This window comes from Phodopus roborovskii, unplaced genomic scaffold, assembly GCF_943737965.1.
Source record: "Phodopus roborovskii unplaced genomic scaffold, PHOROB, whole genome shotgun sequence".
Classification (NCBI taxonomy): Eukaryota; Metazoa; Chordata; class Mammalia; order Rodentia; family Cricetidae; genus Phodopus; species Phodopus roborovskii.
Window position 1 is genome coordinate 6,359,343 of NW_026126482.1, and position 16,856 is coordinate 6,376,198.

At 46.2% G+C, this 16,856-nt stretch overlaps 1 protein-coding gene across 1 annotated transcript in view; it reads left to right on the top strand.

The window, feature by feature from the left end:
- The window catches only part of Trpc7 (transient receptor potential cation channel subfamily C member 7), a 117,317-nt gene that overhangs the window by 59,735 nt on the left and 40,726 nt on the right, over positions 1-16,856 (top strand). The window contains exons 4-5 of the mRNA XM_051194181.1: positions 9,183-9,347; positions 16,136-16,352. Coding sequence (XP_051050138.1) covers positions 9,183-9,347; positions 16,136-16,352 — 382 coding nt within the window. The remainder of the gene's footprint in view (positions 1-9,182; positions 9,348-16,135; positions 16,353-16,856) is intronic.

Sequence of the window (16,856 nt, forward strand, 5' to 3'; positions counted from 1 at the left end):
TACATAAAAATGAAATATGATTTTTTTCCTTTTTAAATTCAAAGCAGATCAAATGCCTCACTCCTGAGTTATGCATGCGCTGATCAGCAAGAGAAATCTGGAAAAACATAGAAACATTAAGAGATAACCCTAGATGATTTTTAGTAGACTCCTTCATCCAGTACAAGTGATCTAACACTTTATCTGATAACACAAGGGAGTCCTTTGGAAGCTGTGTGCCCACCTACCCCACCTGACCCCCATCTGCCTAGGCTGGAATTTCTATGCTGGCCATGCTTATGGTTTGTATTTGGGGAAAGCATTTCCAACCTGTCTTTCTCTTTTTTCATTTCCTTAAACACAGGTACAAATTCCATGCAGATTTCCTGTTCACTATCAATAACTTTGGGTATATGTTCTTGTTGATAAAGTGTTTGAATTAGAGTCAAGGATTACTCTTGCAAGGAAAAAAAAATGTTGCTTTTAGTGATGATCAGATTTCTTCCTCTACTTATGAACTACCAAACAAAATTTCTCTGTTGAGAAAAGATAGCTTTAGTTAATTAAAATTGTAATGCATGGATGGCAGAAGTGTTTTATAATTATGAAATAAAATATGTCAGCAAATATCAAGAATTGCCCATAAATCACAAACTAGATCAATGTTTCTAAGCCAATGAGAGCTCCTATGAGTCTACCCTGATTGTGGTCATTTAATAGACAAAACGAGGTGTCTTGTTCAATCACAATCCATCACCTGACAAACCCCATGCATGTCCCTAACCCCATGAATCTTTGCACCCACAGGACATCATAGCCACAAGAGTGCTTCAGACTATTCATCAACCTGACCAGTTAGGCAGCCACAACTCAGATTCAGGGAACTGTCTGGAACTGCAGTTCTGCCTGGTAGGATGTGTAGGGTGGGATCTGGCCAGGGGTGAGAGCCTTACTAGGTGTCTCATCCGGGCAGTTTTTGGGGTCTAAATCTGCATGGCATTTCATGAGACTCCAGGCAGAGGGCTGACAGGCAGTGGGGCCATCATGAAACCAGTTCCTGATACTCTTGTCTACAAATGGGAAGAAGAGTCCTGGGTGTGCCTTTAGCATGATGATGTGCTCCTTCTAAGAGGACACAGTGAGAATAAACTGGTTTTGAGCTTTGCTTTTGCATGTTCTTCATGTCTGTCTGTACTGGGAGTTGACGACCAATGAGTAGGTAGGAGAGACTACATCATGCTCAGGCGTGAGGCCTTGCCCACACAGATCTTGAGAAATCACCACCCCTCGGTTTTGGTTTGTCTGTCTGATTTTAAACATACCTTTTAGAAATATAGGAAAACAGTTCAAAATATCACATTTGAAGTCAAATTAGTCTGGGTTGAAGGTGAGAGCTTGTTATAAACAATCACTTGTGAAACTGGCTACAGGCTAGTGACTTGTGTGTGTCTCAGGCACCTATACTTGAAACAAGGTGCAAGGTAACACTTCACACCTCCAGGAACAATATAAGGATTTTCTATGGCTTGGGGAAGGTTTGAAAGAGAGTTCCTTTTAGGTTTCATACAGGCAAGTGTGGTCCTCAGTGTGACAGTGTTGAGAATTAGGTCACGGGAGCATCACCCTCAGAATGGATCAAATTGGTTGTGACCAGGAAGATCTAGTAAGAGTGGAATACAGCTAAAGGAAGACGGCCCTCCTCTGCCTTCTGGCTTTCTGTCATCCTGTATGGTCTGTCCATCTCCATCTCCCACCTGATGTCATCCTCCATGTTGTGCTTTAGCCAGAAATTCGTTACTAGAGGCAGAACAGATAGACAGGATCACCCAATCTTAGACTTACAACTTCTAATCTGTAAGTTAAATAAATTCTGTATCTTTCCAAATATTCAGCTTCAAGTATTTTGCTGCAGTAACTGAAAATAGATTAATGTAGAGTAGTTAAGCAACATAATGACTATTAAGCATAAGGCCTGACATGGAAAATATTCAGTGAACACTATTTTTCTCATCATTATACTTATGATTATTAAAATATGTGAATTAGTGTTAAGTACTGAATTGGTACCAATTTGTGATGGTATGCTACCACATATAGAGAAGTCAAGCAGTTCTAATCCAATCTGAGAGATTAATAATCAAACCCTATGTTTTCTCTTGCATGACCAGATAAAAAGCCTGCCTTAGTTCCTGACACTTCTCTATATCTGCCTTCTTAGTCAAGATGTGAAGACAATTAGGTGTTCACCAATCCTGAGTAACAAAGGACTGTTGTATTTAGAAATAGTTCTAGGATGATGTCACCAAAAAAATCGTGCACCAGGACCTAAGGGGACACAAAAGAGCAATGCATTCATTGATCAGTCAACAGAAGCTCACTCAACACCTATCACCAAAGTGGCATGCTCTCGGGGAGAAAACAGGCAGTAGGTTCTTTCAAGATTACAAAGGAAAAATAGGTTGATGTAGACACAGGAGTAGCTATCCACATTGGCAGTCATGAACTATGGTTTCTGTTTTTCTATCTATGTTTCTGTCTATGTTTTTCTACTGCTGTGAAGAGGCACCATGACCAAGGAAACTTACAAAAAAAAAAAAAAACAAGTTTATTGAGGTTTACAATTTCAGAGAGTAAGCATCCATGACTGTCTTGGTGGGGAGCATAGCAGGGGGCAGGCAGGCATCACGTAGGAGCAGTAACTGACAGCTGACATGTCATCCACAATCACGATCATGAGGCGGGGAAGCTAACTGGCAATGGCGTGAGCTTTGGAAACCTCAAAGCCTGACCCTAGAACTACACCTCCTCCAACAAGGCTATACCTCCTAATCACTCCCCAAAAGTTCTACCAACTGGCGACCAAGTATGGAACATACAAACGTGTGTGCGCAGTCTCACTCAAACCACCACAGTGGTCAAGTGAGAGGACAACTGAGTTAAGACCTACAGGGGCTCAAGGTATCTCTGGGACTGAGGAACTTGGGAGGACTTAACGGCAGACGGGAAGTAGATCTTGAAGGCTGATCAGGACTGAACCAGAGAAGAACAGGATGGAATTTCTTTGGCAACAGACAGGAGGTGGCTACACAGGCAGTTCTTGAAAAGGACAGGTGCGGAGCTTGCCTAGAGATCAGGGTTCAGAAAGGTGAGCAGCACAGACGGCCCCAGGGGGGTTTCTAGAGGGGGGGCCCACTTCTCAAGGAAACAGCTGCTTAGTTATGCAGGCTGTCATCTCTGTGACCCTGAAAACAGAAGCGGCCATCTAACCCTTTAGGACTATGGCATGACAACTTACCCTGGCAGAAGACCATGTCCCCAAATCACCAAATCTCAGCATACCACTCACCTCCAAAGGCCAGCCACAACCTCCTGCCTCAACACCTGCATTTACTGCACAGCTCACTCCCTGCTCTGGGACAAGTGACATGCCATTTGTTTGGGTCCCTGAGCCTCCAAGGCATGAATGAATGATAGCCTTCATCAGAAAAGCATTTCTCGGTGAGAGACAATGACCTAGCAATCTGGGACTTTTTTGTGAATAATTCTAGTTGACTTAAAAGCTGGAAGCTAAGGAGAAGCAGGCTTTATGCTCTGCTATAGCTGGGAGACGGAGATGGAACAAGCCGCCTGCCTGAATGGGTGAGAGCCCTCAGAAGTACTCATCTCCCTTGCTGCCACAGCATGTTCTGTGGGAAGCTGCATGGGAGGAACCCCCCTCTGGAAATAACCCGGAAGCATGCCACAGTGGGGCGGCTTAGGGGTGCAAAAGTGGGAGAGGTGGTGGGGAAGGCTGCAGCCGAGTGCAGGGCACGGATGCATTCATAGGACTGGAGCCTCCCAACCGTGAGCAAGATGTCTCATAGACAGACAGTCGGCAGATGGAAGATTTTAACGCTACAGCTATAAAACAATGCTGGGGAGCGGGCCTTACAGACACACAAAGTTAAGAACCCCAGACTGAAGCCAGAAATCCCCTAGAGCTGAATCCCAACTCTCTCTACCGCTCCTTCTGTCTCCAGCCATCTCTCCAAATGACAGTATGGCAAGCTCATCGGACTCAGAGCAATGGCCTTTGTGGACTAAGGAGGCTGCCATTACTGTGGCTCTCCTCCAATCTGCTGGTGTTCTAGAGGAGAAGTAAATTCGGTGGAGACATGAATTCAGACATTTGCCTGCTCGTTATATCTGGGAAGCAAGCAAACCTGCAGCTTCTGGGAAGCAAGCAAACCTGCAGCTTCTGGGAAGCAAGCAAACCTGCAGCTTCTGGGAAGCAAGCAAAGCTGCAGCTTCTGGGAAGCAAGCAAACCTGCAGCTTCTGGGAAGCAAGCAAACCTGCAGCTTCTGGGAAGCAAGCAAACCTGCAGCTTCTGGGAAGCAAGCAAACCTGCAGCTCTTATGCAAGTGTGCCTCTTCCAGATGTGCCTTGGCCAGGGACGGGACGTCTGCCTAGCACCATGGACAGGACCACGTCTGCGGCGTGAACACAGAGGCACTGGCTGCTTCCATGGTTTGTTTCCACAGCAGCCCTCTGGCCTTCTTCACCTGTCCCCTTCCTCTCTAGCCCGTTGGTTGTTTCCCTTGCGAGCCTATCGCTTCCCTCTTCTGTACCATCCCTTTCCTTCCAGAATGGAAGAAAAGAACATTGCTGCCACTAAGCCCAGTACTGTGCATGTTCCAGCACTGCAGCATAATTCCAAGCGGCATCTGCTATCCATGCCGAGAACAGAGCTTGATGAATGCTACCATGTCTGTCTTTTCTGGGACGAAATGCTGCTGTGTAAAGGGACCTTAGTAAAGTAGGGGCTTTGGTGGCGTATCTGTATGAAAGAAAAGTACTTTCCGCGCAAGCACTGAATTCATAAGATTCTTCTCCGGCTAAGTCAACCCTCAGCTCATCATGCCACATACTGCCACACCTCACAACTGTGCAGATGAGGCCTAGGATCAGAGAGAAAAGTCCAGGCATGGGGATGTGGAAAGCACAGAGTCTCACCTTGACCTCTTGTCCTTCCCAGCAACACATGGGACTTTTAGGTGGACAGGGGTGGGGTGTAGAGAGGGTAAGAACAGCTGCTTACAGCCAGAAAGAAACGGCGGGGGGGGGGGGAGGAGGGGAGAGGGGAACGAGCCACTGTGTAATTGATTTTTTCTACTCTTTGGGGGCCTGCCTCCCAGCTCCCAAATAACTACACCGAGATGTATTCTTACTTATGAATGCCCAGCCTTAGCTTGGCTTGTTTCTAGCCAGCTTTTCTAACCTAAATCATCCCATTTCTCCTTAATTACCTTTTTTTTGCCTCTGGGCTTTTTACCTCTCCTTATTCTACGTATCGTTCTTTCCTGCTTACTCCGTGGTTGGCTGTGTGACTAGATGGCTGGCCCATGGAGACCTCCTTGCCCCCTTGCCTCATTCCTCCCTCTTCTTCTCCCAAGCTCAGATTTCTCCTCCTACTGACCTCTGCCTGGCAGCCCCACCTGCCCCAGTCTCCTGCAGCCAGCTCTCCATAGACCAAGCAGGTGTTTCAGGTAGACACAGTAGCACAGCTTTACACAATTAAGCAAATGCAACATAAAAGAATGCAACACACCTTTGTACCGTTAAACAAATATTCCACAGCATCGATGAATCTTAAACTACTGTCCCACAACACCACTGACTTGTGACTTACTGCATTCCAATGTAACACTCGCTTCTGTCGCTTCTGTCTCCAGCACTTTCAGGTCTGCTCTCATCCCATGACTTGCTCCACCTTAGAGAACACAGCTAAGCAGCTAGAGAACCAAGACCAACCCACTGGCATTGGCCAGACTTGGAGCCCAGCCAGCCCAGCCACCAGCCCTCTGGGGTTTCCCACCCACCACCAGGAAAGCCTCGGGGCTTGTCCAGGCCTTGTATCGGGGCCATGGGAGTCAATATCACAGAACACACACACACACACACTGAGTTAAATACTGAATAGGTATATCGTGGTTTAATAAGGATCAGGATAAACAAATAGGCTGAATAGATGTTTATTCAGGGAGAAATAACCTACAACCTAGACAGATGAACACCAGCAGGTTCCACCGAATGCTCTCCTATCCCTGTCCTGCCATCAAGAGAGTGCTCCCAGGCTCCTCCTGAGACCTAGTTCCCTAGGTCACTTCTGCCCCTGGCTGCCAGGACAATTGGCCTGGGATGGACTGAGAACTACGATCATGCACATTTGGTCTTTCATGCACCTTGGGGTCTTACGTCCCAAGCTAGTGAGTCCCTGTCCATTGCAGAGAATTTGGTCTCAGAGTCATGGCCTACCTCCCCTTGCGATCTAACTAACTTCTCTTGGCTTCCAACTTGCTGGAGAGTATATCCAAGTACAGGTCTGCCTAGGTTTTCTTTCAAAGCCGCTTGACCTCACGTGAACCCACCTTAACATACTCAGCTCCAGCTCATTACAGACTTGGAATCCACTGGAAAAGTGAAGGCGACCATCAGCTCTTCCCCTGGAGGGCTTTCCTAAAGGCAAGCCATGCCGGGCCAGAGTGGCTGGGGGGCAGCATGGCTCACGCAAAGCTCTGAGGACATGCACCTTTTGATCATCCTGTCCTGTGTGAGCTAGATGACAAAGAAAGCAAGTCCAAGATGACACCAATTTCCTGAGTGCCTTCCTATCTCCCCCGCTCCCCGTGGGCTTTCCTCCCACGCTTCCTCCCTGGCCTGCTCTGACGCTCTGCTCTGCTTCTGCCCCTTGGTTGTGTGTCCTCGCATAGAGTCCTCTGTGTGTCCTAGTGATGGGCTGCATGCTTACTCTTACCCTCCTTGGAGCAGGGAAGTTATCTTTCTGTACCTTAGAATAACAGAGGTAAAATTCTTTGATACGCACTGAACTGTCTGTCACCGAGTTATCTTCTGAGCCCTGCCAAGGATATAGAAAAGTGCCCGTGTACAGGCTAGCATCAATTTGGCTTCAGCTACTAGCTACCGTCAACTTACTGGGAGAGGATTATAAAGTCTCTGTAGAAATAAGTAGCAAATTGGAAGCTAGGGTGCTGTATTGTGGGTAAATGTGCCTGTGAGAGTCTGCAAAAGTTTGGTCAAGGGCAGACAGTCTCAGAAGAGCTCCCTTCTTTTAGTTGAGGCAACCGCGTTCTTCTTGGGTGAGCAAGGGAACAAGGGCTAGATGGTTCCCATTATCCTCTTGGAATGGAAACTATGGAGTAGGCTCTCCTCACAGAGAAGCTAACGCAAGCTCAGTGAGAACCTTCCAGGGCAGCAACAGGGCAGGGAGAGCCACAAGGGAGTCAATGGCCTCCTCTACTCCCTCATGGGTTACGTTTTGTTCAGACACATCTCCAGGGCAGGCCTGGAGACGCATCTCAGCAAAGGCCCGAGTCCTGGAAATGATTATCCCTGCCTTCATCCTGCAGTCCACTCTAGATCCACATCAGGACTAAACCCGGAGAATGCCCGTGATGTCTACACCATTTCTGGACACTTGTTCCACTTTCCCAGGAAGAAAGAGGCCAGGGGACTAGAGCACATGCTGGCTTGGGGGTCCCTCCCTCAATCACAGAGAACCTTCTGGAAGGAAAGGCCACAGTGGCTGCTGAGAATCTGATAATACTACAGATAATCTGTTGATATTGTAAGTTCCCAAAGACAGTGTGGGCTGCCATCTGCACTGAGAATTTTCAACAGCTCTATTTATATTGTTCTTATAATGAAGAGGGAATGTTATGCATTTCTCAGAGTCATTGCACATGTCCCCTCAATACCAGTGAGGCTGGTGAGAGGAAAATGGGCACCGCATGCTCAGGCTGAGCAGTGGGAATGCTTCTAAATTATGCCCGTCTGTCTTCTCTAGCTCATGGGAATCCTCAGTGGGGCCAAAGGGCAGGGATGCCAAAAGCAAATAATGCCTTCTGCCTGGCTTGCAGAAAACGAACAAGTACATAACATTTTCTCAAATTTAAACTTTATTCCCACAATGTTTTTTGCATAAATACTGCTTATCATCAGTTTTCTCTGGCCAGAACCCAGCGTTAGCTAAATAGATAGCCAGGTAGCAACAACTATCCACAGAAAAAGGGTGCTTTTGGTTACAGCAACTCAACGTGCTAGATCAAGCCGAATAAGGAAGATTTTTGTCTACAAAGACCTCTCTTTGCACATCTAAGCAGCGTGCAGGAGAGCCCCTGGCAGGGACACGCACCATCATGGCCCCTTTACATACCTTCACTCTTATGTTTCTCCTTTTAACTGGTTTGTTTGGAGAGTTCACACAGTTGTGTAACCCCAGTTAGAAGGAGCTGCCTGCTAAGTACGCCCTTGCCTCTCAGCACAGCCCCAGACACCTGAGAGACAAAAAGGTCAGGAACCCAAGTCCAGCAGCTGTAAAATGCCCCTGGAGGTCCATGTGTAACTTAGCCATTAGAGCCGACCTCCAGGAGGAGGTCATGTCCCCAAAAGAAGGTCCTGCATGGAGGCATGCTGTGTCAGTGTCCCAGATGAAAACACGGGCCAGTGAGGGAGGAAGCACCGTGCCGTTCTCCCCGGCTTCTGGAGAAATGTAAGCATTTTCCTCAGCTCACAGGAGACATAATCCCTAACTCAATCCCCAAGATATTTTGCCTACAAGGATACTGAGGTTAAGCAGCTCATCCAGGGGCGCCTAGCCAACAAATGAAAAAATACAACTCAGACCTAGTATGACTTACTCTGTGTAGCTTGTTGATGAGCTCTGATTGGATGACCAGCCTGCATAGGAGACATGCATTTACCCCAAAGCTGCCCTTCCCAAAGTCTGAGATTTCTCCAGGCCCCTGGTTGAAGCAATAATTCAGCTGCTCTAAGGAGTCCCCAGCCTCAGTCCACAAGTCAGAAGTCCTGCATATCCCCGCTCCCTCCCTCCTTTCCTCCCTCCCTCCTTTCCTCCCTCCCTCATTTCCTCCTTCTCTCCCTCCCTTCTTCCCTCCTTTCCTCTCTCCCTCCCATCCTCCCTCCCTTCCTCCCTCATTTCCTCCCTCTCTCCCTCCCACCCTCCTTCCCTCCCTCCCACCTTCCCTCCTTTCCTCCCTCCCTCCCTCCTTCCCTCCCTCCCTCCCTCTGGTGTTTGCCACAGCTTCCCTGGCCCCAGTGTCCCTCCCGGGTTGTGTACTGTTCAAGTGCTATGATGCCATTTTCCTGTTTGCATTTTGTTTTTGTTTTTGTTTTGTTTTTACAGTTCGTTGCTCACCCTAACTGTCAGCAGCAATTACTTACCATGTGGTATGAAAATCTCTCAGGCTTACGGCAACAGTCTATCGCTGTGAAATTCCTGGCTGTCTTTGGAGTCTCCATAGGCCTCCCTTTTCTCGCCATAGCCTATTGGATTGCTCCGTGCAGCAAGGTACAAACTGCGTAAGGTGCATGTCATTTGCAGTTATTTCTTCTCTTTTCTTAGCATGTCAAGTCAGCAGAAGAGCCTTCCCTGTGTTGTTCAAGGGTTAAATTGGGCTGGAGCTGGGTTAAGCACTTGTCTAGCACACACAAGGCTCTGGGTTTGAGTCCTGCCACCATAAAGAAAGATGAAAAGGAAAGAAGGAAGAGGGGGGGGAGGGAGAGAAGCCCTGGCATATCCAGCAAAAATAGAAGATCCACAAAAAGAGGAAAACCTCAAGATCTGTTTTAATCACCAGCTTTAGAGAGGAAGGAGGGTGATGAGATGGGCTGCTTCTGACATGAAGGCATCCCTGAGTGAGTAAACAGCAGGATAGAGTGGACGTGCCGTCCTCTGAAAACTACAGTGTGCTGAGTACATCCTGCAGCTCACAGTGGTCTCGTTATCCTCATGTATCCTCGTGGTACAGGAGCGGCCACTGCTCCCTGAGAACTTTCTCTTCGTTATGTGTTCTTCTTGGGATAGTCCACTTTACTCCCTGATTCCATCATTAACACACACGCGCGCGCGCGCGCGCACACACACACACTCACACGCGCGCACACACACACACTCACACGCGCGCGCACACACACACACACTCACACGCGCGCGCACACACACACACAGAACCTGTGTGCCTGTGTGGCCAGGAACATGTGTCTTTATTTTCTTGGGCCTCAGAGCACTATGTAGAGAGTTCAGTCACTAGAATAACAGGATAGAGGAACTGCTACTGTCCTCCCCAACAAAACTGTGCCAGTTCCGGGAGCCCAGGACTAGCCAACACCAGCAAACAGCTGCACCTCTGTCGGCCCAGTGCCTTGGGAAAGAGTCTAATTCTTCTTAACCCTGTGTGTGGTAGGCCTGAGAAGATTCAGAAAATAGCATACACATGTCCATCCCCATCTGTGCAATGGTATGTTTATCATCAGCAGGGCATTCTGGGATTTCCAGGCCCAGGGAACCCAGAAAGCTAACACACCCACGGACACAGAGGTTAGACCTAGAGCAATCTTCTGGAACACTGCATAGGAAACTATTACAGGAAGATTTGGCACTTGACCAGGGCTTCCTTTCATCTTTTCAAATACTTGATTGACATTTGGTGCTCCAAAATTTTTCAGCAAGACTGAAGAAATAAAACACTCGTGATAAACATAAGTTGGTTATTAAGCCACTTGTTCCTTCAGCACATTTATTAGACTCCAAGTCTAAGTACAACCGGAGGGGGGACACAGTGAACAGGTGACTGACAGGCCTAAGTCTGTCACATGGGATGACTCTCAGTGGCATCACTCAATAAAAGGAAAGAGTCCCTCATTAAAGCGCTTGTCAAGCTTGCTTTGAGGCAGCTAAGGGACAGATAAAAGACTCAAGATATTTTTAGTCTTTCCTTCTACCACTTAGGAAAAAAATCTTTTCAAGTATGACAGAGATGTTGCTGGGAATTACAGAGAGGTCAAGTCTTGCCTGTGACAAAGCCAGCCCATTCTAAGGGCTCCTAGTGCGCAGAATACCATGTCCTCCCAGGAGGAGGGCACTGGGAGGACTGTGATAGGCTGATCTTCTTCCAGTGAGGTCACTGCCTTGATAGCTATTTCTGTAGTCTCATGAAAACACAATGCCATTCCAGGGATTCCATGTTACAATGACATTATCATGTGCCCAGATAAGGTATTAGACTGTCATGTTCATTTATAAATGGACTTGTAAAATGTCACTGTCATGTCCATCAACATCTGTGACTGTTAGGAGGTTCTATTCCCAACCTAATGGTGCATTTTCTTCCCAGTGACAATTACCAATGCTGAGACTATCAGATTAGCCTTATTATATGAACTCATTATTAATTTCCTGTTGGACTCCTAAACCTGCCCTTTCTACTATTATATTTTAAGTTGTGGGGATCCCTAGGAAATAGAGTTAAATAAGGAGACTATACAACCAGACTTATCAATAGAAGTTCAGCTCATTACTTTGTCATCTGAAGAGCATCAGCAAGTGACAGGTGTGGACAGGTGAAGTCAATGCCGACATGGGCAAGGGACAGGCTTTCCAGGATCAAGAAAAAAATAAGAGATTTTGTTCATCGTTCCTCACTGCCATCTCCAACATGGGTATGGCCAAGAAGTCCAGTGTGTTCCTAAATATGGTGGCATTCAGTTAAATCATTCCTTAGCATCTTTATCCTCTTAGCAAGGCTCCTGTGCAAAGGGTCTTCACTGCTGATTAGCCAGCTCTCCGTCCTCTTGAGTCCTAGGCTAGGACACACACCTATTACATCCTCAGTCAGCATCTCATTAGCAGGTAGAATCAAGTACATTCAGCAGCATGGCAATGTCAAGGGGCTGCACAGGGCCAGGTGAAGGAGTGACAAGGAAAGATACTTCATCCACCATCCATCAACCATCACCATCATCCATTAACCATCACCATCATCCATTAACCATCACCATCATCCATTAACCATCACCACCATCCATCAATCATCACAACCATCCATTAACCATCACTGTCATCCATTAACCATCACTGCCATCCATTAACCATCACCATCATCCATTAACCATCAGTGCTATCCATTAACCATCTCTGTCATCCATTAACCATCACCACCATCCATCAACCATCGCCGTCATCCATTAACCATCACCGTCATCCATTAACCATCACCACCATCCTTTAACCACCATCATCCATTAATCACCGTCTCTTCTGACCACTAAGAGCACCAGACACCCATGATGCACAGACATACACATAGGCAAAAGTTCATGTGCATGAAATAAATAAATCTAAAGATATTTTCTAAAAGAGTCAGTCACGTTTCTTAGGTTTCCCACTAGAGGAATCCACTGACCCCCAGTGCCCTAGATCAAGAGCTCCATACAGATGAGGTATTGTTTTGTGACTGTTACATAAGTCATTGCTTACCTTAAAGACAGCCAGATTAAATCTTTTCATTTCCATCTTATCAAAGAAACAGAGACACTAACCAATCCAATTGCCAAAAATCTGTGGCACTGCTATTGAAACTGAGTGTATACAGATCAAGAGATTTGCCCATAGTCACTGCAGTGGCCTCTGCACACCTACACACAGCTCCAGTGACAGACGCACATCAACTCTGGTGCCTACTGTACACGTCTTAGTTGCTGGAAAAACTTGAAATGGACTTGGTTCAGATATTTAAAGCTGACTAGACTTTTCCAGAAAAGAGAAATAAAACCTACCACAGACCAAACATGACCTGTTGTTCCCTTTGCCTTCATTAGAAACCCTACCTTATAAAAGATACCATCACCTAGTATTTCTTCACCCCTAAACCAAATGCGGCCTCATGCTGTAATATGAGAACACCCCAATTTCAGACTCTAAAATGAAATCACTATCTTAAAAGGAAGATACCTGAGGCCTGGGTTAGGCTTTTTATTTTTGGATTTTGTTGCTTTTAAATTGCTCTTAAATAAATGTGTTTGTGTGTGCGCCCATGTGAGTGGGTGTCATGTGGGTGAAGGTACCCATAGGAGCCAGAAGAGGGTGCTGTTTCCCAGGAACCGGAGTTACAGATTTTTGTCTTTAAGATACTGTCTCCTTCCAAGGATAGCCTGGAACTCCCTATGGATCCCAGGCTGCCCTCAAATTCCTGCTCATCCTGCCTCGCTCTCCCAAATGCCAGTACAGGCCCACAGCAACTGCCACATTCTCCACTCCGGGGCCGAAGCAGTGGCTGTTGCTTCAGCACTGAGCACTGTAGTCATGGTGCCAGGGAGCCCACCCTTCCTGCAGCCCCAGTGGTGGCTGTAAGCCCGAAGCTGTAAGCTTGGCTGGGCTCTAACAATTCCAGAGCTGTAAGATCTTACATCAAGTGGGCCTGTGGGAAACAGTTCTTCCCCAAGGTAATATGCTTCAGAAATTATCATTGTGGATGAAATGGAAAATTTCAAACACACACACACACACACACACACACACACACACACACACACGAAGAAAGCTGGATGCAGTGGCATAGCCTTATAGTCCCAGAGCTTGAGGCAGAAGACTGCCATGAGGTGAGGCTAGCCTGTCTCAAAAGGGAGAGTTGAGGGAGAGGAAAGGGAGGAAAGGGGTAAGGAGGAAGGAGGAAGGAAAAGGAGCCCCTGGAGAGACAGGGTCTCATCTGCCTATGGTTTACCCCCAGGGGATGCTTTCAAGTTCAGAAGGACCAACCATCAATCCCTCATCTCGCCTTCCCTCCCTATTGACTACATCAAGTGAAAACCGAGACCAGGGTGGCCTTCCGCATCAGTGCAAGGCACTGACAAGAGGTTGTTTTGGTTTTGGTTTTGGTTTTTGCATTATACGGTAAACATAATCATCTATAGGCTCATCTGCTGCTAGAAGAAAATACCCTAAAAGAGAAAATACGAAGAACATAAATTCCTACAGCAGAGGCCCTCACATAGTTTGAGGCAGGTGAGAAGATGGAAATGGTCCTACCCCACCATATGCTCACGTGGCCCATCAGTGGGACACCCCACGTAGAGCCCACAGAGAAACTGGCCAGCAATCGCAGAATCGTTTAAGAGCTGTGTCTTTCTATAAGGTCTCCATTTTCCCCACTGTGGCTTTGGAGGCTGTCCTGGAGCTAGCTCTTGTAGATCAGGCTGGTCTCAAACTCACAGACATCCTCCTGCCTCTGCCCCCACCCTCTCCCCCCCTGAGTGTGCCACCACCATCCAGCAGGTCCCCATCTTTCTTTGATGGCCTTTCTGGGAGACACAGATCTGGTAGCCCACATCTGCTCCTCAACATGTCCTCTGCCTCAATCACCAGCTTCAAACTCAGACAGTGACAAGACACAATGTCCCTTGGATACAGAAAAATCTTCAAGGTCAGGACATTGGAAAATGGGTCTCCAAGATGTCAGTACTCTAAAATATTGAAAATTTCAAACTAGATGCCTCATGTGTAACAAATCAAAATGCAGCATGGCTTAATGCAAATATATCTTGATTCTATTCTACTGAATTCATGTGAGATATTTTATTTGTCCTTCCATTCTAAATTATCAAATTAGTATATTTGCCTATTGTCAAAAAACCATGAAATCAATAAACAAGCACACATATATGTACATACACATACACACATATTAAACCTAAAGTATTGAAGTATATGTAGAAATATCATGTGTAAAGTGTTTGTGAGACGATGATTTTCAGACATCTTTTTACACCTCTGAAGTTATTCCTAGTGTGTCTTATGAAAACATACATGCATACCAGTGACTTTCTACATGATCAAGAACTCCTAATGTCTGGACCTCAGTCGTGAATGTTTTAAAAAGATAAAAACGAGCTGTATCTAAAATCCCAATCAATTCCTATGACATCACAATTACAACTCGTTACACTGACAACTGGAACAAGGGGCGGTTACTAGTTGAAGCGCATTAGAAGAACGCCAGCTGACATTCGGACATTATGCTGAGCACAGCTGTCATCCGTATCTTACCTTAGAGACTGTGGTTCTCCCAGGTGACATTCCACTCCAAGACCTAAGTGAGGTAATGTGTGAAAGTCAGTTAATCAGCCACTGGTCATAACTGAATCCACGCGGAGGAGCTGGGCAGCCGAAACAAGTGCCCTCTTTTCAGTATGCCTGGGGGAAGGGTCATACTTGCTGACAGTGATGAGGGAACCTAGCAGGGGTGTGTGTGATCCCCTCGGCACAATGGACTTTAGCTGGAGTCTTGTAAGAAAGAGAAGATGCTACTAATGCTTGCTCCCCAGGGAGGCGAATTCTGGGTCATTCTAGACACACTGGAAATATTCACACCAATTAACAGGCCATAAGAAGAAACCAGTGAATTTTAAGATAGCAGCATAAAGTCTGTGTTCTGGAAACATCTGCTCTAAAATTGGAAATGTTTTTGAGACAGGTTCTCCTTGCACTGCTCCAGCCTTAAAATGGGGGCTCTGCTACTTATGTGCCCTAGAATTTTTTTTTGAGGAGGAGGAGGAAGAAGAGGAGGAGAAGAAGAAGAAGAAAAGAAGAAGAAGAAGAAGAAGAAGAAGAAGAAGAAGAAGAAGAAGAAGAAGAAGAAGCAGAAGCAGAAGCAGAAGCAGAAGCAGAAGAAGAAGAAGAAGAAGAAGAAGAAGAAGAAGAAGAAGAAGAAGAAGAAGAAGAAGAAGAAGTTCCATGTGACTGCAGGGCAAATAATCCCTGAGCTGAAAACGAATCAAAAAGAAAAATTCAAACACACACATCAAGGTGTGTCAACTGTTATGGCAGGGCAGCTAGAGTGACAGCAGGAACTATGTGGTTCTAAGGAAATTTACCACAGTGCAAGGAAGATAGAGAACAAGCTATCTAAGTCTGAAGCCCAAGTAAATGGGTAAAACCTAACATGCACTTTTAAGCTGTAGTTCCCTTTAGCACTGTTTTCTCAGATTTAAAGGATATAAAATCACACCCATGAGGGTACCTAGGCCAACAGATACAACTTGACGTGTGTCTGTGTACTCTACTCCCTTAGTCTTTCCCCCTGAAACCTTTAAGTAGACCAAAACAGAACAAAACACATTTGAAATCACTAGAACGTAGATTTAAACAGCCACTCGATGTGTAAGAGAAAATGTCTTTGTTCCTTCTGGTTTCTGGCAAAGATGGTTATAAAATGTGGTTTTGTGAAATAAAGCGATGTGTTGCAGAGAACCTGTGCCCATCCGAGCTGTCATTTTAACATGTCCTGTGCACTTTGTCTCCAGCTAGGACGAACCCTGAGGAGCCCCTTCATGAAGTTTGTAGCCCATGCAGTGTCGTTTACAATCTTCTTGGGACTGTTGGTTGTGAATGCATCCGACCGGTTTGAAGGGGTTAAGACCCTGCCCAATGAGACCTTCACAGACTACCCCAAACAGATCTTCAGAGTGAAAACCACGCAGTTCTCCTGGACAGAGATGCTCATCATGAAGTGGGTCTTAGGTAAGCCAGCTGCTCTTTCTCTCTCTCCTCTGACATCACCAACTTCTAGACCCCCTTCTCCTACACCCCCCTTCATTATAAAGTGGTTTTACCAAGGAAACACGCTGATCGTTTAGTTCCCTACAAGTCTTTGGACAAGCCTGCTCTATGAAGGGTAAAATTTCATAGCTTAAAGAAAAGTTGTGTTTATCCCAATATGCAGAATTTGTGTCCATCCAGCAGACTTATCTGGTTCATGCTTGAAAGGAGGGTTGAGAAAAGAAATAGACAAGAGACAGCGATAGAGTCGGAAGGACATCCATTGAATACTGGGATCAGCAACAAGTTTATTGCTCCAAGTTCTTATATACCCCAATCAAACCGGGAGAAGGCAAACGACTTCTTTACTGGGGCTGGAGAGATGGCTTAGTGGTTACAAGCACTGGCTGCTCTTCCAAAGGTCCTGAGTTTAATTCTCAGCAACCACGTAGTGGCGCACAACTGCCTGTAATGAAATCTGGTGCC